Source organism: Trichoplusia ni, chromosome 5, assembly GCF_003590095.1.
Source record: "Trichoplusia ni isolate ovarian cell line Hi5 chromosome 5, tn1, whole genome shotgun sequence".
NCBI lineage: Eukaryota > Metazoa > Arthropoda > Insecta > Lepidoptera > Noctuidae > Trichoplusia > Trichoplusia ni.
In genome coordinates this window covers 3,852,353-3,876,328 of record NC_039482.1, presented here as the reverse complement: position 1 = coordinate 3,876,328, position 23,976 = coordinate 3,852,353, and the positions used below count along the sequence as shown (strand labels likewise).

At 35.5% G+C, this 23,976-nt stretch overlaps 1 protein-coding gene across 1 annotated transcript in view; it reads right to left on the bottom strand.

Annotated features, from left to right (window-relative positions):
* Window positions 1–23,976, bottom strand: part of LOC113494117 (uncharacterized peptidase C1-like protein F26E4.3) — a 59,810-nt gene that overhangs the window by 16,758 nt on the left and 19,076 nt on the right. The window contains exons 2-3 of the mRNA XM_026872268.1: window positions 20,218–20,360; window positions 19,276–19,453 (exon numbers count right to left, since the gene is read on the bottom strand). Of these exons, the coding sequence (XP_026728069.1) occupies window positions 19,276–19,453; window positions 20,218–20,360 (321 nt within the window). The remainder of the gene's footprint in view (window positions 1–19,275; window positions 19,454–20,217; window positions 20,361–23,976) is intronic.

The window sequence follows — 23,976 nt, the reverse complement described above, 5'->3', positions numbered from 1 at the left end:
AAGGTCGAATGCTTTAAGGTGCGTTGCTAGGCCGTTGGTAAAACCTTTTGGAAAATACCGCCTTAAACTAAAAAAAAATAGAAGAAAAAGATGGCCTTGTTTATTAATCATAAGGTATAATATTATAATGAGAAAAAGTTACAAAATTTTTCTATAACTTTTTTCTCGTGCATGTTTATCGTGATAACCTACATATGTATGTATTGCAAAGCGTTAGCTACCTCCACATCAAATTTCATCAAAATCTGTCCAGCCGTTTGAGCGTGAACAATCAACAAACGCACTAACATACATTCGCATTTACATTAATAGTGGCATTATATTGTCAAGAACAATAATTAAACATTCAATTATAACAGAAACGTTTATAAGTTAAATAAAATAAATAGCAATTTTCTGAACTAAATTACCAGTAATTACTGAATGAGGAAGCAGTTATAAATACTGTAATTAAAGCTAGTTTTTAATTATCATTACAATAAGTTGTTTGTCTATTTATTTACAGTAAAAATGCCGCTTTTTATAGGAGAACTAGCTGAACCAGCAAACGTTGTTTTGCCTAATAAATTATTTCTAGTTGTATGTATTTTCAATGCCACATTATAAAAAAATTTCGTCCTATAATTTTTTTTTAATGTGATCAACCCTTAACTCTTAGGGGTATGAATAATAGATGTTAGTCGATTCAAATTCAATGAATACGCGAATAAAATTTGGTAAAAATCGGTTAAGCAGTTTCGGAGGAGCACGGTAACTAACATCGTGACACGGGAATTCTATATATTAGAGAGATAGTTAGAGGCAAAATAAATGGAACAGTTTTTTATTAACACGTAGTTTATTCATTTTCTTCAATGTTACGAAAAGAAGTTTTAAATCTTATTTTTGTAACTTTTTTGGTCCGAGTTTTTTCAGAATTTATGACTGTTTTAAGACATTAGATGGTTTCTAACGTTACACGTTTTTGCGTAAGTTCAGTATCCGTTACAGCTAAAAACTTCTAAAGTAAAAAAAAATAGTTACAAAAAGCTAAAGGTCTTTGACCGCCGTTTGATCTAAGTTCTGTCTAGACTAACGAATTTTATTGTACAACAAAAGCTATTTAACAAAGGCAGACTTAGTGTGATATGACTGGCCTGTTGGTCTAGTGGCTAGCGGCCCTGACTTCTATACCGGAGGTCGTGAGTTCGATTCCCAAACAGGACAAATGTTTGTGTGATAAGCACGATTATTTGTTCTGTGTCTAGATGTAATTTATCTTGTGAAACCCGTGACTTTAGAATTAAATTCCTGAGTACGGAAGTCGTTTTGAGGACAATTCCGATGTTTAAACTAATTTGTTTCACAATCCCAATATTAAGTTGCTACATTTTGTTATTCTTCTTTCACGTCTAAACCACTGAACAGCTTTTAATGAAATTTGGTACAGAGATAGAGTGGACCTTGAGAAAGAACATAGGATAGTTTTTATCCCGGACTTTTGAAGAGTTCTTTTGGAAACGCGATATAACCGACCTCGACGCGGGCGAAGCCGCGGGCGAAAGCTAGTAGTAGATATGAGTGTGTTAATGGACTTTAATTGTCGAATGTAGTTCACGGTGTAATTCCTTTAAGATATTTTTTCTTTATTCAGTTGGATTTGTGATTATAATTATAAAAAAAAACAAAATGCAACACAAGTTTATTGATCATTGTTAAAATATATATTATTTTCTAAAAACGAACACGATTTCTACATTAAATAAACGTTAATAGAAACATTCGTTTTTTTAATTATTTGTGAAATTTGACACAAATGTTTATTTTTATTTAAAAAAAAATAAGGATTTTTTAATTTTGTCTTCAAAATGGCATGTCTAGAATTCTAAATTAAATAAAACTGTATTTTGTCTTGTCGCAAAATACATAATCATTCAACATAATGAAAATAGATATCAAAAACTAATATTAAATGCAAAATGAGTCATAATTATTTATACCTAAGGTTAAGCATTCGTTCATCGATCTGGTTTTAATAAAAACATATTTATGAGTTAGATATTCACGTTATTTATTGCCTATTTAGACAGCCATATCGTTCGAAAACAGGTGTTCAAACGGGAACTGAACTGGTATTTAGTCATCAGAAACTGTAGAATGACTATGACATATGTATTATGTATGTTACAATGTCAATAATATTTTTTTTGTTGGACGTAGGTCTTTTTAAACATGGACAATGTTCTGAGTTATATATCTGAAATTTTAATTCAAGGTAAGTAGGTATTGCATAAGGAGAAAAAACATCCAGGTAAAAGTGGGAATGGGCTAGTCACGTCGCACGAATGCAGCCTGACCGTTGGGCAAAAATCGTCACCCTCTGGACGCCGGAGGAAGGACATCGTCGACGAGGTCGTCTGCGACGAAGGTGGTGTGACGATCTAGTCAAATAGGTACGCGGGGCGCATGTGGCCAGAAATCGCAAAGGATAGAAAGGTTTGGAAGAGAAAGGGGGAGGCCTTTGCCCAGCTGTGGGATCCAAAACAGGCTATAAAAATTACGTATTTTTCCCTCACGAATAAACTGAAATAGGTTACGAACCCGAATTGACTGATTCTTATGCTATAAACAGGTGAGAAAGGAGCCTACTTTTATAATTAAATACATTTGTCAAGAATAGTTCATCAGTTTTTGAAAGCTTGTTCTGAGTCACTGGGTGCTATAAGTGACTGGAATGTTTGTGAAGCCCCCGCGATGAGGGAATAGTTTTTTTTTTCAAAAATATTCTATTCAGTTTAAATTATGATTATGTTGAATTGAAAACAGTGAAAATACTATATTCTCTCGAATCAGGATTATTGCCTGTGAAAGTGAGATGCCAATACGTGCATTGTATATCTCCGTCTCTCAAAACGCATCAATTCTGCTCATACTAAACACAATTTAGGCAAAAGATGACCTCATCAGTCCTTTCAAGTACCAATTTAACTATATTTCCAAAGCCTAGCCCAGTCTAGATTCTCTTCAATTATAAAAGTCCGGACAAACACATCCAATGAGTTCTATAGTTAATTTCCGGTAGCTAATGTGTCTGAAGGTAATTGTGAACTAAATTAACTATATGTTACTGAGGTCAGTAGGAAGAAGCGCAGAAATCAATTTACTGTAAGAATACTAGATTTTAATTGTATGTCCTTGTTATTGATGGTCACAAGATGTATATGGACTAGATATGCATTCGTAGATGCAAAAGTAGGTAGCTGATATTAGTAACGTCACTAATCTAGACGACTTTAAGTATTTTGTTGCCGTAAGAAATTTCATTGAAACATACGATCAGAGAGGTTGGAGCAGACGAGTCCTAGAATGGAGACCGCGGCTCGGCAACCGTAAGGTAGGACGCCCGCCCGCCAGGTGGACCGATGACCTGAGAAAGGTCGCTGGAGGGGACTGGATGCGGAAGGCGGAGGACCCGGTGTTGTGGCGTAAATTGGGAGAGGCCTATGTCCAGCAGTGGACTATGATTGGCTGATTGAATGAAAAAATACGATCAGATGTCATTAATGTTAAATGTATTATATAATAATATCATCATTGGCCTAGCCTTATCCCAACTATGTTGGGGTCGGCTACCAGTCTAACCGGTTTCAGCTAAGTACCAGTGTTTTACAAGGAGCGACTGCCTATCTGACCTCCTCAACCCAGTTACCTAGGCAACACGATACCCCTTGGCTAAACTGGTTGTCAGACTTTTCAAGTTTCTGACTACCTGTATCGACTGTCAAAGATGTAGGAATAACAGCCGGGACCCACAATTTAACGTGCCTTCCGAAACACGGAGGAAATTGTTATGACAAAGATGGTCACCCATCTACGGACCAACCGCGTCAAGCATAGCTTAACCTGTGATCGTTTCACTTATGCGGTTATAGCTTAGCCACGAGCTCCTCGTCGTATTATATAATAATATATGGATATATAAGCGTCTTCCTCCCAAGGGAAACCTCAAAAGTCTTTTTTCCAGATGGGAAATTATCGAATGACTCCTTGCGCTTTGGGCTGAGCGGAAGGGGCTGTCAGATCCACTGACTAAAAAGCCCCCCAAGTTCCTACCGTTGCCCTTCGAGCAAGTCATGGTAAACCTTTCAGACACTACCGCTGCCATGGAAGGAACCAACCCCTTTTTAATGGAAAAAAGTCCTGCAACGAAATAGTCGCAAGTTGAAAAACTTTATCAATTACAATGAATGACGCGTATTCTTTAAATTCGACTTTGAGACTGAGAGTCTATGTGCATGTGACTTGAATGTTTGCGAAAACCCCGCGACATAAAGAATTACTGTAGGATATAAATTATCAGAAATAAAAGGATTAAGCCAACATTTGCCATATAGATACGTCGAAAGTTGTGCCAACAGTCCAATATTGGAACCAATATCGGCGAAGCTTTGTGTAGGTATGTCAGACATCTGACGTAACTTGTCAATCAGCTGACATTGTGACTGTTGCCGGTAGTCGAATTGAATAAATAAACAGTATTAACATTATTGTTGATTTATTAAACAGATTCGAAGAATAGTAGGTATCGTATGTACATTGTTGGTAATATCCTACTAATATTATAAACGCGGCAGTTTGTATGTATGGATGTTTGTTCCTCTGTCACGTAAAAACCACTGAACGGATTTAGATGAAATTTGGTGCACACATAGTTTATAACCAGGATTGTTTTTATCCGGATTTTATGTTCCCGTGGAATCATTTTAGATTTGTAGCGAGCTTGCCCGCGGGCGACATACGCGTTAGATTTATTAGAACGAAGTTCCTCCTTTTTCATAAATCGCTTCATTTAACTTTGAATTTAATTGTTATGTATAAACAAGTAGGTTAAAAGTTTTAAATCGCTTGTTTTTGTCTTCAAATGTGTTCAAATTTGAAATTGCTCAATTTTTTTTAGAATATTTGTGAAAAACAACAAAATACACACGCAAACAATCTTAATCTCGGTAAACAAATATTTATTTACAACGATGACGTATCAAGTTAAATAGAAGTCCTTCGAAATAATCAAAGCTCAATTAGAAATGATGTCACTGTCAGTGACATTAAGAAACTTGATCAACTCCAATGATGTATATAATTATAATTATATTATTTCCACACAAGTTCAAATAAATCTAAATTTCCCAAGACGCCAAAAAAACAAAAAATGACACGAAAAAAAATTAGGTTGACAGAATTTTTTTTTTTTTGTTATTTATGCATACTTATTACTTACCTTTTTTATCAGAACCTAATTTTTTTTACAAGTTAATTTAATTATAATAATAAATAAAGATAACAAACATAAATAGATATGTCTCAATAAAATTTATTTTAACCGTTTACAAAAAAATCTTCGTAAAATAAATAATAGGCAAATATTTCAGAAACTCACGTCTTTTTTAATAATTTATGTATTTGCTAAATAATGGAGACATATATTCGTATTACAATTTTGTTTTGTAGGACATGAGTGTTGACAGCCCGAAGCGTATAATGTGGGCGATCAAATAGCAAATAGCACTAGAAATACTCGGATTATAGATAATTCTACTTTGCCCTATATTATTAAAATAAAAACATAAACGAACAAATAATTCAATTAAAACATTAGTAGAAAAATAGCTTTTCAAGCTGAATGTTCCGTACAAATAATAAATAAATAAATAAATGCGGACAACATCATGACATTTTGCAACCGAGCGCCTAGAGTCATCTTGGTAACGTTTAAAAAGTGCCTGGGAAACGGCCTAATTGATATAAAATCTTTTTTTTATTTTGATATTGAAATAAGTCAATTTGAGGCTCTATTTTTGACTAGATATAATATTGATCAACGTCTAACTTTATTTAGTATTTATTGTTATATAGGTACCAGAAACGAATCTGTGAAAATTCCAACTGTCTTGCTATCACAGTTTTGGGATACAGCTTTGTGAGAGTAGGAAAGACAGCGGAGCGCCTAATTTCGTTTTACGGAATCCTAAAAAATGTCAGGCGGTAATACAAGTGTCAAATTGAAATAAACAAAAACTAGATTCAAGGAATATTGTGAAGAAACATGAAAGTGAACAAAAGTAGCTATAAGAAAGAAAAAATACATCTCAAGTCTTTACAGTGACAAAAAGTCGACAAGCGTTACAGGGTTGGCACACATTTTTGATAAGAATTCCAATTTCATTCATAAATTATCTGTGTGTAGTACGAAGTTAAAAAAAATGGAAAAAATAAATAAATTTCGGAACATTCACTTTACCTGTCTTTCGTCTTATTAGTATGAGCTAAATAATTAGCTAAATATAAAGTCTATTTATTTCGAAAACTAGGTGAACGTTTTTTCTATCAAATGAAAAACATATTTGTATTCTTAAATGCAAGACTAATAATTTTCTTAAATTGATTTATTTAAATTTTGAGGTCAAGCGGTCAACCCTAGCTTACAAGAAATTCGTACTGAAAAATATAATAAAAAGAATAAACGTCAATTTTTCTAGAACACCGTCCAATTTATAATGCTCGGCAGTGTATTTATAATAAAAAGATCGTTGACTCTTTGTGGTGACAACAAGTGTACGAAAATATAACATTATTTAAGAGTTCTGAATTCAAATCGCCAGGTGTAAATTTATTAGCTTAACTATTCCACTTTTGACTATGACATATTTATATTGTGTATAGAATAAAATAATAAATATTTAAATGTCTGTCAAAATTGTTTTTGTCTATAATTTATCATGTTTCGGACTAAACCTGTGGCTTCAAACTAATATTTATAATTATACCTTTGTTCTTCTCCATGTTTCTGCGCTTCGGAAAATATTCAAAAGATCTGGATTTGCTTAATTAAAAACATAGGGACAGCTCGTATAGGCGAGTGGTCCCCAAGATCCCTGCGTAGGAAAGGCATTCGTGTGATCTATAAATGCTTGTTCTGGTGTCTTGAAAAAAAAGGTATCGTCAAATACTAGCGGGATATTAGAGGCTTATAGACTTTTAAACCATTCCAGCATTAAGGAATTAATTCTTGTATCGCAGAGGTTTCACAAACATTCAAGTCACATGCACAAAGACACCCAGAATCAGAACAAACATACGTGGATCACGGAAATGCTTGTCCTACGCGTGGATCGAACCCGCGACACGTTGCGTTCAGCTATCTGTGCAGTCACTGCAGTCAGTAATAAAATTCCACGATACTTAGAATACCGCGAATAAAACCATGGGAACAAGATAGTATGTAATAAATCCCTCATAATTACCATACAAATTAAGTTCGGAAAATTATCATCATAAACATATTATATGATCATTATTGCAATATTTCTCTATTCAATATTTAAATTAATGCGATCTCAAAAGATTTGAATTTTGCGCCATGACGTTTTGAAAGGACTTTTGTTATTTAAATTTAACACATGAAATACAAGTGTATAGAACACATGAAAACAAATTGGAGTGAATGTAAGTTTAATACCCAACAGATTGTAGAGGTCTAAAAATTACATTATTTCAGTTGCCATTAAAATAGCCGTCAGATAGCCGAGTGGTTAAAGTCACCACGCCAAACCCACAATGCGCGTCGAGTTGCGGCTTCGATCCTCGCGTAGGACAAGCATTTCATATGATTCGTAAATGCTTGTTCTGAGTCTGGGTGTCTTTTTTGAATGTTTTGTGTGATTTGTAATTTTGTGAAACCTCCCACGACATAAGGATTGAACTCTATACTTGCGGGAGGCGTTTTTTTAATAGTTCCATTTTCATCTTTTGGATTCGGAGCCCTTAAAACTTAATTTTGCGTTTTTAACGATCGTCGAAAGGTTAATACGAGTATAGGATTATATTACTCATACCTATGACTAACAATGTGTAAACGCAATAATTATTATTCACCTTATTGTGTCACAAAAATGACGTTATATTTACGCAACAATGATTAATGTTGCGCGTGCGCACATCGACAATTTAGTGACGATTTGAATGTCACTGTTAATTTCGTACAGTGATGGGCGTACAAGGCTGAATTTATCGATAGAAATTTCGATCTATCGAATTTAGCTAGATCATTTCTTTTGACAATGATATATCGTAAAGCGTTGTCAAGTATATAAAAATTCAAGTCAATTTACTACGTTTTTGTATTTTTAATCAGTGTTAAAGTTCGGTGAAATGTCGCTTCTCTACTTAAACTGTATTTGTTTATTTAACTTGAAAAGTAATAACAGATTTAAAAAATCTAAATACCCACGTTTTTAAATGCCACTCCAATAAAATTTTATCAAAATCTGTCCAGCCGTTTTGAGAGTTGCATTGATTGTAAGACTGTTAACCTTTTTTGAGTAAGTCTAGAGTCCATTTGTTTAGTAGCCGTCTAAACAAATGGAGTATAAGACTTATTAGTAAAGCCTTTGAATTTATTTGCTCTTTGATAATCCATAGTAAATAATAGCATTGTTCCTCCAAATAAGTCTATCTTTCTATCTAATAAGCCAGTATTGTCTCACTGTAGGTCAAAGTCCTCTATTTATCTAGGTTTTGCTACTGAACCCGTTTCTATGGTTTTGTAGATAAAGAGTAAAATTAAACCCTATTACTGAGGCACCGCTGTCTGGTACACCGTCTGTCACGCTGTATCTCATGAACCGTGGTAGCTTATCAGTTGAAATTATCACAGATGACGTATCTCACAGTTTGTAAAGACATACATTTGATAGGTGACCGATTAAGAGAAAATTTTGTTTTCTTTTTCGTACGGAAAAACTGATTTTAAAACGTCACACTAATATACAAATGCGAAAGTACCTACGTCAGTAAGTTTGTATGCGTGTTTACCCTTGTCTCTAGCCTCTTCACGTCTAAACGGCTGAATCGATTTCGATGAAATTTGACATGGAGCTGACACCTTTTTTTTTTTTCCTGGGAAATCCTCATGGACTTTCTCCGCCCTGGGGAAGGCGGAGAGCTGAGAGGTGTGCCGGACTCCTACCGGCTAAAACCACCGGAGTGCTTCACCCTTCCCTTGTAACTGATTAACACATATCCAACTTCGTTAAAAGAGGGTTATGTTTTAGCCTAACCGTTGTAACCAGAATCTAGGCAAGTGAAGTTACGGGCAACAACTAGTGTTAGTATAAATCTATAGTAATAATATACTACTTATCTACTCGATTAAATAATTCTGAATCGATAAACATATCGATTTTTATTTATCGTTTAAACCAAACTGTTAACTTGTCAGTTAGCCAACTAACTGTCTCATTAACTGTGAGTTACTGACATATTCATTTGACACACATTAGTCCGTTATTAACACTAAATTTCTCTTTGTAACAGTTGATTATAATAGTAAAAAAACTTGTGAAAACCGGCTAAGTGCGAGTCGGACTTGCGAGACTTACGGTCCGGTATAAATAGGCTAATGATAAACAAATCGGTGTGGGGAACATAATGTACCCTTAAAATTATTTGTTATGATCCAAATTTATGGCCGTAATAAACGTTGCTTAACCTTGACGACCTTTTTTTTAGCGGCAGCATACATCGTATCATCGGTCAAAAATGTGATTGATGACCTTTTTTTATTAAGCCTATATGTATGAAACCGCCAATCTCGCGAATCAGACTCGCACTTGACCGATTTTTTAACTTAGTCAACAATTAATTTATTATCAGAAATGCATCTGCTAGACAGGCATTTGATAAATAGGCCGCAGGTGATATAAATAGGTCAGTTAAGAGTGATGGGGTAAATGAAAGATGTTTGCCTAACTATTCAGGTCACGGCAACTTTCATTTTGATTGATTTGTTGCATACATCTTTGGTGACACCTAAAATACGTAATTAGATACTTATCAAAACTTTAACATTATAATAAAAAAGAAACGACACCGCATCAAGGACTTCAATCCTCATGTCGCGGGGGTTAAAAAACATTCAAGTCACATAAACCTTCGTGTCGCAGAAACACCCATGTGCCCAAACTCTGGACACAGATTACTAAATAGTTACTACATAACTCTGCACAAGCATTCGTGGATCACACAAATGTTTGTCCTACGCGGGGATCGAACCCGCGACACATCGCGATCTGTGATTCCAACTCCTACAGGATAGAGTCTAGAGTCTGTTGCCTCCTGTTCTATATGTTTAATTGAGTCAAAAATGGAAGTATCTGTAACATAACTTAAATGTCACAATATTTTTTTGTTCTGTTTCCTATCCCTAGAAATCAGCACGCTTTCAAAATTGCCACAACAACCAGTCGACACCATAGATTAAAATTAAGAAGACTTTTTATAGCAACAACCAACATCCTTGCGATACAAATCTCGGTCAAAACTGGCTTTACATAAAAATATGACATGACAAACAAACCCAACCTATGACGTCATTGGTCATGACTACCCAGGCGCCATCGCGACACCATGAGATTATTGTCAAATCCCCATTAATTCTTATTAACCCTGACATGCTTAGAAGTGGCAATTTTTAGGGTTCCATAGTTAAAAGATAAAAGCCAAATTATTAAGTGTTAGCTGTCTCTCTATACGTCCGGAATCTGTTTCTCATGAAGCTTGATAGACAGTAGATTTTTTTTAAAGATGGCTTAAGTATGACGGTAAAAGGTGACAAATTTGTACGAATGTATTTGTCACCCAACCGATTTGTAATATCTGCCTATTTACAATTTGATACAGAACCCTCAGCATCGCGAGTCCGACTCGCACGTGACCGGTTTTTTTATTTGGTTTTTATTTATTTATTTGTTTATAATGTTACACAGCTTCCGTGTTATATCTGTGACTGTTGTCATGGGCATAATCATATATGTTAATGTGTTTATTGTTATGCGCATGGGCATAAGTGTTAATGGTTATAGAATATAATTCGATTATGGTTTTTCCTTTTTCTATGTGGGTGGGTGGCCTTCGAATCGTTATTGTTCTTTGACAGACCGCTGGTATTTTTTAACCTAAGACGCAAAAACAGAGGTGTTTTACAAATTTGACGTGACTGAAATTTGGAGCATCATAGCTCCTGAACGGATTGACCGATTTCAATTAAGTTTGTTTTTTTCGTGTTAATTTAGTGAGTATTTTTAGACATGTTTGATTAAAATCGGTCCAGCTATTTAAAAATTGTTTCGGGTAATAGTATGCACGGTCGGAGTTTTATTACTTTTAATTTTTTTCTTGTATCAAAAAGGTCATAGTCGGTAAAAAGGTTTTTTTGTGGTTTAACAATGGAATTCTTATGACTATTCACTTCATCGAGAGATGCAGCATCTAGTGTCAGACTCTTATCGTGGTTGAGTTACCTAAAACGCCATGCAACGTCTCCCGAGTTTGGCCGTAGTGCGTAGCAATGCAGTTTATCACGAACAAGGAGTCTTATAGACCGAAAGGTATGTAAAACCAAACATGCCTCTACTCTTTATCTTGTTTTTTGGTTTTATTTTCTCTCTCTCGGTTTTTGATTCGATTTTGTTTCTTTCTCTATCTAGAAAGCTCTTGCTTAATTGCCTAGACATTGTTTATTGAAACATCTTTATATTAAAAATAATTAGAAGAGTTAAAGGGCGCAGATTTCGTTTTTCAAAAATTTTATAACGTCTTAAAGCAAATCGTAAAAAAATCGTTCAGATTTGTACCCATAAAAACTATTAAAAAAATACAGAATTTGAAATATGGTTGAAACAGGTCACTGGCGAATTTAATAATCAGACTAATTAAGAAAAATAATTTATTGATTTCATAGAATAGTTTAATTTCTAATCATAATTTATATTTTTGTTTTCTGAACTGCTGATAATTTTATTAAGATTAAATATTTTTTATAGTTTTGCTCGTAAATTAGAAATATGCTAAATTAAATTATGTTAAGTTTTATATCCTTTGCGACGCCAAAACGCTACGTAATACTTAATTAATTTAATTATTAAAATTTTAAATTAGGTGTACATTTTAGTCCCGGTCAGTGGAAATAAATAGGATACTTATTCTACAAAAAAATAAGTTTTTTTCGGCAAAAAGATTTCCAAAAAATATTAGTTATATACTTCTTCTTTTATTTCATAAAAAAGGGATACAGTGACTTAAATTCTCGTGTGACGTCACTTACCAGTACGCTTTTTACTAGCAAGTGATGTTACTAGCCACACTACCATATTTACGAGCTTTTTGTCTTCCTTTTTAAAGAATGATAAAAAGGACAACGTGTTGAATATCTTTGGAAATCTGTTTGACGGCCTAAACAGATTTACTGCCGATTTTTCAATTGCCAAATAACTTTAATTTGACGAATATGTTCGACATTTTGACAACTTTAATATACAAATTGTGACAAACGGCCATATTTATTTCTCAGGTGGAATAGAAGTTAAGTAACCGATAGTGGAGACCACGTTTAGGCAAACGTAGTGTAGGACGCCCTGCAGCACGATGGACCGATGATTTGAAGAAGGTGGCTGGCAGCGGATGGATGCGGGCTGCCCAGGACCGGGATGGTTGGCGCTCTTTGGGGGAGGCCTACGTTCAGCAGTGGACGGCGATAGGCTGAGATGATGATGAACTGATGGTTGAAAACCCGGCCCTTAGTGAAAGACCTTATTGTAACGTTATGAATATTTCAGTAACCACGTGATTCCCCGCCGTAACCGAGTCAATATAAATCAGTTAACAGTACAATCACGTTCTTCTTGATTGCACAATATGGGTTTCGCCCAAGATTTATACCTTTACTCGCTCATGGGTATTTCTTACTATTACGTCCTGTGCGCGATTGTGGATTATGAAATACATAGTAGCTGTTGCGATAGGGCCCACCCGCTAAAATAAAAAAAGTTGCCAATGATATATGAAATCAGGAAAAAAACTATCCTATGTGTTAATTCTTTTGGTTTTGGTTATTAACTATCTCTGTACCAAGATTTTTTAAACTGTTCTGCTTGTAAGAGATTTATGCACACGTTTGTAAACGCGAAAGATTGCATATTTCGCGTTTATAATAGTAGTAAGATGTGTAGAATTCATGTGAACTCGGATTAATTTGAAGCTTTGCTTGAAATGAGTTCGAAGCTTGTTGGGCGATTCCAAGGTTCAAAATTTTGACAAATACCCTAAATATGGGTTATGTTTTGACACGAAACTAGCTTTTTTGTTACAGCAGCAACAGAAGTATATCATGCGTTAAAATTTAAATTGTCTATTTATCACAGTTCATGAGATACAGTATAGTAACAGACGGACAGACAGAGCTTCCCCTTAGTTACGTCACTCTAAGCCCTACCCTTCTTCTCCAAGTTAATATAATTTTAAACGTACCATATTATTAGTCTTCTTGAATCAACTAGAACTTAAACAATTCAATCAATCAACATATAACAGATCAATAATGTATTAATCAAAATTAATGATAATAATTATATTTAGAAACATCAATTTCTTATAAGGAATAATTGTTAATCCTTAATTATAAATAATTATGTTCCATTTTATCAATACATTCACATAAATCATTTTAATTGCATACGTTTATATTTAAAATGGCAAAGTGATTTCGATCTTATAGGTATTTTAAAATGAAGATGTGTTAATGATATAGTTTTTAAGGTCAGACGTTGGTCTATTGTAACGGACTTATTGATATACAACTAGTTGTTACCCGCGGGCCCGCCCGCTACAAATTGAAAATGACGGGACATAAAATCGGGTTATAAGCTATCCTACTTAAAAACCATATGTGTAAAAAGTTTCGTCTTTTTTCAGTGGTTTTTGCAAGGTGATGGGCTCCTTTTTCCGCACGTAGACTCCAAGTCGGCCCATTGTGCGTCAGGTGGCTTTGGGAGGCTGTCAGTCCAGCCATCCCAACTCCCTTCAGAAGCGCAAAAGTCTCCTGGGACGTTCTGTGACGGAGCTCGGTGTACCGAGGATCCCTGACCGCGGTTTTTGCATGACAGACGAACAACTATCCATACATCCATTCATATAAACTTTCGCATTTTTAATATTAGTACGATCGACTAAGAAAATCAAAGACTTTGACCACTATCTTATCATCTAGCATGTGTTATCCAAACGTTTCAGATAAAACAAATTCACTACAACGCACATTCATGAAAACAATAACAATGATATAAATAAACAATAGATAAAGTAACATTCTTTTATTCTTAGCGTCTGTTTCACAATCTCTGATTAGCCGCTATCTGGCAGACAAATTGTAAAATGTGACATTCTTTGTATGGAAAAATCTGTCAAGTAATTTAACGGGAACTTACGTGGCGATTGTGAAACAGGCCTTTAATCTCCTTAAAAATGTATCGTAATTTCCATATTCAAAACGTTACTCATATGTCACGTCACGCGACAGTGACATTTTGGCAAACGAAACGATTACACCTTCGCGAAAACAATGTGATTGCATCACGATAACTCGGCGCATATTTTTAAAGTTTGTCATTTGTTTAATGTGCTAGACAGAATGTCAAATAATGTCGGCCTAGAGTTGGTAGGATTCTCACCGTGTCATACATTAAAAGCCGCGCGCCGTAAATTAAAATAAGAGAAAAATTTATAGATTAAAAAAATCTGAACACCCACGTTTTGTAAAGTTACTCCATTCAAATTTCGTCAAAATCGGTCCAACCATTTTTATAGTTGTAAATTGCATTGTCATCCGGTTTGAATCTACCCTGAAAATGTCAGCCTGCTCGCATATCAGGAAGCGCCTCAAAATTGAGTTACAAAAATCCAACCGGAACGACAAACAAACAAGAAAGTGAGTGTATCTTTGCAAGAAACTTGAGGAAAATATTGAAAAGAACAATTTTAATGATGTTTTCAAAACGTCAACAGATATAAGAATGACAGCCTATCAGAAGAAAGAGCCTTATAATAGTAAGGGTCCATTTTTCCTCTTACGGAAATGGATCCCGAAAAATGCTTCAAAGGGAGTCATAAGCTACTACTTACTGTATCAGAAAGTATTTGAAGCGTCCCAAAACGATGTCATAAGCATGTTCACGGAAACCGCAAAGTTGAAAACAAATCAATACAACCAATACTACGATTGGAATTTATTGAATTGATATAACATTGACACAATTTTTTAACAATCTCTGTTATGCGATATTAATATTGACATTGTTTTATTGCAGGAACGGCAACTGCCGATTGACGTCAATTCTTTGGTCGTTGTATGTGATGATGTCATACATATTCTTTCTCCTTTTCATTCTTCTTTTTTAAACGACTCCTGGTCAGGTCATATTCAGCACGGGGCGAAACACTCACGGTCAAATCAATAAGCTCCAATTATTATGGCAAAATGCATAGAATTCAAAATTGGAACAGAGTGTCAAAATTGATCCAATTTCCATTAATTCATCGGCTATTGTAAATACTTGTGTCGCGGGGGTTTTACGAACATTGAAATCACGTGCACAAAGACACTAAGACTCAGGACAAGCATTTGTGTAAAATAACTAAAATAAGTACATGAACTCTTGTCCTACGCGAGGATCGAACCCGCGACACGTCGCGCACAGGTTTGGTTTGGTGATCTCAACTGCTTGGCTATGCGCAGTTAATTTTGGGCATATTCTGCGCTTCACTTTATCCCGAATTTTTTCCCATTCATTACGTTGTATTAGACAATAACTCTGTCTACGCTAACGGAAAACACGGCCGCGTTGTTATAATCGACCCCCGCCTACTTGGCAACACTTCTTAATGTAACGTGGGATAATGCCCTGTTAACACCTAGACTCGACATGCTTGTTAAATTAACTGAAAAGCTTAGTGAGGGACCTATTCTAAAGAATTGTGGGGATTAGTAATTATGTATTTAAAAGTAAAGGTTCTTTTTGTCTCGAGTTTTTTTTTTGGATTCTTTAACGAAAATACCGCATTTCTACCGGACTACGAGTAGGTTGTTAATTGCCATTGAAGATATTAAAATAATAAAAACTGCATTTAATGTCACTCAGGAAGAATGTGGTTATCATCCTAGCCTTTTCCCAACTATTTTGGGGTCGGCTTCCAGTCTAACCAGATTCAGCTAAGTCCTGAATGTGACCTCCTCAACTCGGTTACCTGGGCAACACAATACCCCTGGTTGTCAGACTTTCTTGCTTCTGACTACCAGTACCTAGCGACTATCAAAGATGTATGAATATTAGCCGGGTCCCACAATTTTACGTGCCTTGCGAAACACTGAGGAACTCGTTCTGACAAAGATGGTCACCCATCTCCGGACCGATCGCACCAAGCATAGCTTAACTGATAGTGATCGATTCAGTTATGCAATTATAGCTTAGCCACGAGCTCCTCAAGACGAGGAACAAACAAAAGACAGACGAGTTGAGAACTTCTTTTTTGAAGTTGTTTAGAAACTACCCACCTATTTAAATCATCGATAGCTTTAGACATGACTATGAAGCCCGCACCTAGGGTATGGCGGCCTGCCAGCACTAGCCCACCTGGGTCACATCTAAATATAAACACATAACTACGTGCAGTTACACTCATTGTAAGCTGTCATAATTGCATTATGGATGGCGGGATTGACGATTTATAATAGACCCAGTTCTCTTCAATTAATCCCCAACGCAATAAGAGGGTTTTTGTAAGTTGCCGTGTCAGACGTGTCTGTCTACTACTCTATTCGTCTGTCTGTGGCACCATAGCTCCTGACCGGAGTAAGTGATTTATTTTTTTTATGTTTAATTAAAATTGGTGGTCCTTTAAATGTTGCAGGGTTTTGATTTTTTTCGATTTGGTCATGGTTTAAACTCTATCAACCCTCCAGAATTCTAGCTAGCTGTCCTGTCTTAGTCAATTTGTCACCTACCTATTTAATTGTATGGAAAGGTGTTATTAATTACGTGGTTATCATATTAAATGCCTGATTGTACCTTGTTTCCAAAGTTAAGACAGAAAACAGTTGAAGTTTTTCTAACATTTATATTCTTAATCCGTGCTTCTTCGGGCTTCTTGCCAGAGCCAGATGGACGAGGAACACTGCCTCAATTTGTAATTCACTCACGTTCTACATCTGTGGACTCACTTTCTATTTACTGTATTTTGTTATAGTAAATACATTTATTTTTACAAAAAAACTTGGAAACGGATCTTTTTTTAATAACTTATTTAAACTTTTATATACAATGGAGTATTTCACAAAATCTTAGAATATAAATCTGTATGTATAGTCCGTCAGAGAGATACCAAAAAAAATTGAAGACGTATTTTTCATTTTATCACAAATCATTAAAACGTAAGGAAGATAAGAAGCACTTAAGTTTGATAGTGGGGGTTAAAACATCACTTGCAAGTAAAAGCGTACTGGTAAGTGACAAAGGCAGGGTAAAGGCTTCCCTTCTCTTGCTAATCAAGTTCGCATTCGACCAATTTTATTCAACAGCTTAACGGCTCACTTAGACGATGCGAGAAACACCATGCAAGTTGCAATACATTGAACGGATGCGCAGCTCGGGTATATAACGTAATATAAATTTAATAGATAATAAATAATAATAAATGCGGACAACATCACATACATTGTTCTGAACCCAAAGTAAGTTGCTAAAGCACTTGTGTTATGGAATCCAGATACAACGAAGGTACCACAAACACCCAGACCCGAGACAATGTACAATGTGATTTTTTACATTGTCCCGACCGGGGATCGAACCCGGGACCTCAGAGCTAGCTACACCTTGAAACCGGTGCGTACGCCACTCGACCACGGAGGTCGTCTATCAATGTAGGTATATGATCGCCAGAAATGTACTACAACTTGCGGGATATTTCCCGCGTCGTCTAAATGGGCCCTAATTCGTAACGGTAGCATTGGAACCCAATATAAAGAGATGTGGTCGTCATATCTATTGCAAGTATCGTGTTACTACTTTCTCAGAACATGGTCTACGTATTAAAGTAATATTGATATGGCTGTAGGAGCGGGACAGCGCTATATACGGTGTAGAGCGCCATCTCTCTCCCACACCCGCGATAACAACACACTTTTAGACGCGGTAAGCTGCCAGTTGACTTTCATTACAAGGTCGGTATATTAATTATTAATACTCTTTATAGGTTTTTATAGATATCTAGATATTTTAAAAATAAAATCTTGATCTAGAACTGCGAGGTTCGCCGAGTGGTTGAGTTACCACGCCATACCCACTTTGCGCGATCGATCGCGGGTTCGATCCTTGAGAAGGACAAGCATTTGTGTGATCCACGAATGCTTGTTCTGAGTCTGGGTGTCTTTGTGCATGTTAATTGTATATGTACAGACAGAAGACAGAAAAGACAGACAGTTTTTAATCTTTGGTAACGCAAACCTAAAAAACTATTTAAAAACCAAAACCAGGTATAAAATGTTCTAATTTCAAATCCTCATTTTAAATAAGAACTAGCAACACCTGCTACTACAAAATTTATTACCTGTTGACAAAATAAAAATGACAAAAACTACTAACCTATATAATCAAACGGCTTTAAAATTGGATTATGATTAAGCCGTGATTCATGGTGTAATGTGGAACAAAAACATCGTTTATTTTGAAAAAATATCTTAAGTATCAACACCAGAAATAAGGTTATTTACACGAGATGAGAATAATGTGAGAATTGAGATACATTGCTGGCCATGGTACATCACTTTTGAAACCAGAACCGCGTAGCTCCGCAATGGATTGCAAATCGCGTATTATCGCTGGCGCCTTTTTAATTAGCCCTAATTTTTTGTGACAAACGTTAATTCTTGTTTACGTTGTGTAAATTTTACTGCTGAGAGTCGTTTGTGCGTGTAGCTATTAAATTGTTTTGAATGGGACTCTTTGGATTAACTGCTAGACGTGTTGGCTAGAAATCAGAACTTTTTAATTGTAGTGTCAATATTTTTTACGATAGGAATGTTTCTATCAGAATCTGTGACAATTCAGTCATCATTTTTGATATAAAGGGCGGTATTTGTTGCTTTCGCAGTTTTTTTTATTGGGTTGATTTAAAAATATCTCCATAGATCAGCCTAATTAAAGGTTACTAGAGAGATCCGAGGATTTGCGAATCTCCTCCTTAAAATATTTGACGTAACGATTTGCCGTCGCGTATTACTCGACTAGCCTCCGACCCAATCGCAGTTCTTAATTTTGTGACAGCAGCATTAGCTGTTAAACTCCATATTCGAACCATTTCGACTTCCACGATCAAGATTATGATGATAAAGTAAATTAAAAAACAACTCACCACACATGACAGTCTTTAATGACGGTGTCGCCTGGAAAATAGTACTTTTTCTCGTGCTTGCAGGCGTTATATAGCGGCTTGGAGGGCACCTCACCGAGGCACACTTGAGGGTAGTCGGGACAACAGTCATCGTGACCTCTCGTCCTGTTGCAGAACTGGTCGCAGTAGCATTTGCTGTCTGAAAGAGGATGGACGTGTGTGAAAATTGATTGACGGTATTTGGCAGTATGGTGTCGACTGTGGGTGACAAGACTGACAAGTATTGTCTATATTATGAATATACAATTTCAAATCCTCATGTGATAGGTTGAGTCCTTATCGGTAACAACACAACATACATTGTTCTGAACCCAAAGTTGCTAAAGCACTTGTGTTATGGAATTCAGATACAACGAAGTTACCACAAACACCCAGACCCGAGACAATGAAGAAATATAAATTTTTACATTGACCCGACCGAGGATCGAACCCTGGATCTCTGAGCTAGCGACACCTTGATACCGATGCGTACGCCACTCGAACTTTCTCTTAGAAAGTGTATGGCAAATAAGTCTTTTTCGCCCGGAATTTTCTTAAAAGAATGTCATTGTCTCCAACCTGCATGATCCTCTTTAACAACTCCTACACTTACTTATTTAATTCTTATGTCGCGAGGGTTTCACAAACATTCAAGTCAGGTGCACAAAGACACTCAGATTCAGAAGAAGCATTCGCGGATCACAGAAACTTGGACTATCCGGGGATCGAACCCGCGACACTGGGTTTCTCCCGAAATTTACCTTAATACCCTGAATCCTATAATGATCCATTGTTAGGATTTTAGGACTATGACTGTATATTTTTGGTACATTTGCGGTGTGATAAAATACTTAACAATTAGTATCTACTGCGAAGCATAACCGTTGCCATTTTCCCGTCAATTTCTTTATGCCCCTGACTCACCAAGAATCCTATGTGAGCAGGCGTCCTGCCTGTCCTTGCAACACGTGTTGGAGATACCGCAGTATGGTCCGGGTGGTAGGTCCGGACCTGAGTAGCAGAGACTTAAGCCCACCGTCCCGCAGAACAGGAGCACGATTTGTAATCTGTAACAAAGGTGATAGAAAATTAGTTTGCTATCAGACGTCAACAAATTCCGAACACCACGCTGCGTTCCAAAACTGGGTTTATAGACGTCGGCAGAAGGCTGCCAGGATAAAATGGGTTTGGGTGGGTCATGTCAGCGGCATGGAGAGTGAGTGACCGCTGGGCTAAAGTCACCACTCTATGGGAGCCAGCGGATGGACGGCGTCGCCGTGGGAGGCCTAGGAAGCGGTGGCGAGACGATCTTAACGCTTACCGCGCGGGCTGGTTCCATGAGGCCCAGAATAGAGAATCGTGGAAGGATTTGGGGAAGGCCTTTGTCCAACTGTGGGACACAGTGGGATAGATAAAAAAAAATCAGACGTCACACAATATAATATGGATTCTTGAATGGATTGGAAATTTGAATGTTTGTCCGTGACGTTGCCGCGTCGGCAGCTTAGATGGTTAAGCCTGTGTGATTAACGAGAAGACGCAAGATCGTTCCCTGTCTCGTTTACGATTTTTCAATGTATTATTTGTATTTAGCTGCAAACATAATTCTGCTTCACAGCGCTTTCTATGTATCCAATAATAGTGAATCGGAAATTATTTTTTAATTAAAGTGGTAAAGTCATTTCAGTTTTGTGTTATTGAGTCCGTCTGAATATTATTATTAAAACCGTCCCTGTTTTCATCGATGTTTAAACAATATAATGGTTTCGTATTTGTTATTTAAAAATAAGACAATTTTTAGCGAATTACTTTATATAGTTTAGCAGTTTTAAATTAAGTTTTTTTTTTAATCTTCTTTTTTCATAATCCCTGTATTTTAGAGGTATTTCCTTTTTTGAGACCAAGAGACTAGAAAAAATCGCCATAGCTGCCAGTTATAATAGAAACAACACCGCTTGCCCGTTATCAAGAACATTTGTATAAATGGGTCGTGGTACTTCATATTATGTTCAATGACTATTAACAGACGTGGCATTTGGCATAAAAGTGTTGTAATGAAACTGTTTTAAAAATAAATGGCTTATATATTAATAATCGTATTTGGATCATACTTCCATTCAAAAATGTTATAATTGCTTGTAATTGTTTTTTAATTGTAATAACAGCCGGGACCCACAATTCAATGTGCCTTCCGAAACATGGAGGAACTCGTTATGACAAAGATGGTCACCCATCTACGGACTATACTGCATAAATGTTCCAGTATCCACTCTGTAATTACATAATCTTTGATCAAGTTTACGATTTATAAATTGCTCGAATCGTGGTTAATATTGTAGTGTTTTTCATTTGTTTTTGTTATTAAACCATTAAATCTCCTTCGTGTTTTATAGTTTAGCGTGAGTGAGATTGTTTTGAAGATTCTATATGAACTTTCATTATTAAATGATGCAATGGAATAAATACGTTATATATAGCGTCTTTATTTGAATTATACGACTAGATTCGGATCCTTGACATTTAATAATACAGGTACCTACTAGTAATTGTTTTACAAAATGTATCAGAAGCAAGTTAATATTTTTGGAGCGTACGTTTTTAAATATACTATCACGAAAGATGTCTCTTTTTTACGAATCTGTATCTGAAAGTGTAAAAACGGGACAAGTACCTATATCTCCCGACTGTATCTCATGAGCTGATACTCAGATAGTAAAATTTTCTTTAAAATATAAAAAAAAATGAAAAACCTAATTTAATAAAAAATTAATTTATATCATACAACGTTGATTCAACGAAAAGTACTTAACAAATTGTTGTTAAAGATTCACCGGCTTTTAAATTTGTCTCGGGATTAAAAAGTCTGCCAGTAAAAAATATTCATAATTGAATGTAGTTCATACTATAACAAATAAGGGCTACGGCTAAACTAAGTTGAGCCGCTCTGTGCGCCTTTGGCTGCCAACAGATATACAAACTATACATATTCGTTAACATGTCACTAACAAAAGCATTATGTTAAGTGGGTTAGCACATTTTCAATGTTTACATAATGACAATAACGGTTTAGTGGAAACAGAAATAAGTTGTAAAGACAAGAGGTTGTTTTATGTGTTTCTATACAATTGTGGCCCTCAGAGTCTAAAGTATTGAAAACGTAGTTGTGTTAATTGATTTCAAAAGCCTTCACATTTTGGAATAAATAAGTACATTCATATTATTTATATCTGATTCTGTGCCTAATCAGACCTAATGAAAGTTTTTTAAGACTCGTATTTCAAGAAAACTGGAAATTTAAAAGTTGAAAACACACACAACCCATGTAAATAAAATAGTTGATTAATTAAACTATTATTCTATAGTATAACTATTATTTGACGACCTCCGTGGTCGAGTGGCGTACGCACCGGTTTCAAGGTGTCGCTAGCTCTGAGGTCCCGGGTTCGATCCCCGGTTGGGTCAATGTAAAAATTCACATTTCTACATTGTCTCGGGTCTGGGTGTTTGTGGTACCTTCGTTGTATCTGAATTCCATAACACAAGTGCTTCAGCAACTTACTTTGGGTTCAGAACAATGTATGTGATGTTGTCCGCATTTATTTATTTATTATTCATATTTGAATAGTGAACGAAAAATGTTATTAATTGTAAAAAACTTTTAAGTGCACCGTTTACTAATACAGCGCTGTCAACATCTGTCACAGAATAAGACTTAAGTAATTAATAAAAGCTGGCAACAATAAATATTACAGCTGGCAACAAAGACGTAAATTGCTGAAAAAAAACAAAAGACCGTGCGAAAACGGTCAAACAATTTATTTTGTTCACACGTCATTTATCTTTCAAGTAATTACGGACTTGAATTTTAGGTTAATTACCTATTACTCTTATAATAATTTGTCATTAGTCTTAATAACCTAATTCATATGTTTATATTGTCTGGGAACATATTATTATAGGTCTATCCAAAAACATAAATTTTATCCGTTAAATATTGTGTCATTTTATTAATCGGTGCTCATTTAGTTTTTTTTTTATTTGCATTAATCGGATCATTCTGCCATTAAATTTTATATGTCAGCAATCAAAATGTCAGATGCTACACAAGTAAAATCTAATTAGTTTTAAGTAATTATGACGGATTAGTACTCAGCATTAAACTGAATTAAAAAACCGGTTATGGTAAAGCAATCTAGTGATTGAATTAATTATTACATAACTGACCTTTATTAAGCGTCTAATCCTCGATAATATGGCTGCACACATATCTACATATAAAATACATTTACGCGTATACAAACGTCTCTCTGGCTATGACCTCAATTTTATATTATTTTATTTCATTTGACAACATTTACTGAATATTAATAGATATATCAATAAAATATATCATCACTATTAACAAGAAACAATAATTATAAAATGTAATTCCATTCGCATTTTGAAAATTAGTTAGAACCACATGAATTTTGATTATTTTCGTCTACTTTTAAACTGCAAGACTGGCTTGTGACACAATAATAAAAAAAAAACTGTAGGTGGCTGAATGAACGATATAATTTTAAACTTGGAGCTTCTTCGGTTGGCGCCAAATTTCATCAATAACTGTCATGTGTTTGTGATTGAGCAAGAGCGAAGTAAGACTGATTTATGAAGCTTCGAAGAGTAAGACACACTTATTGT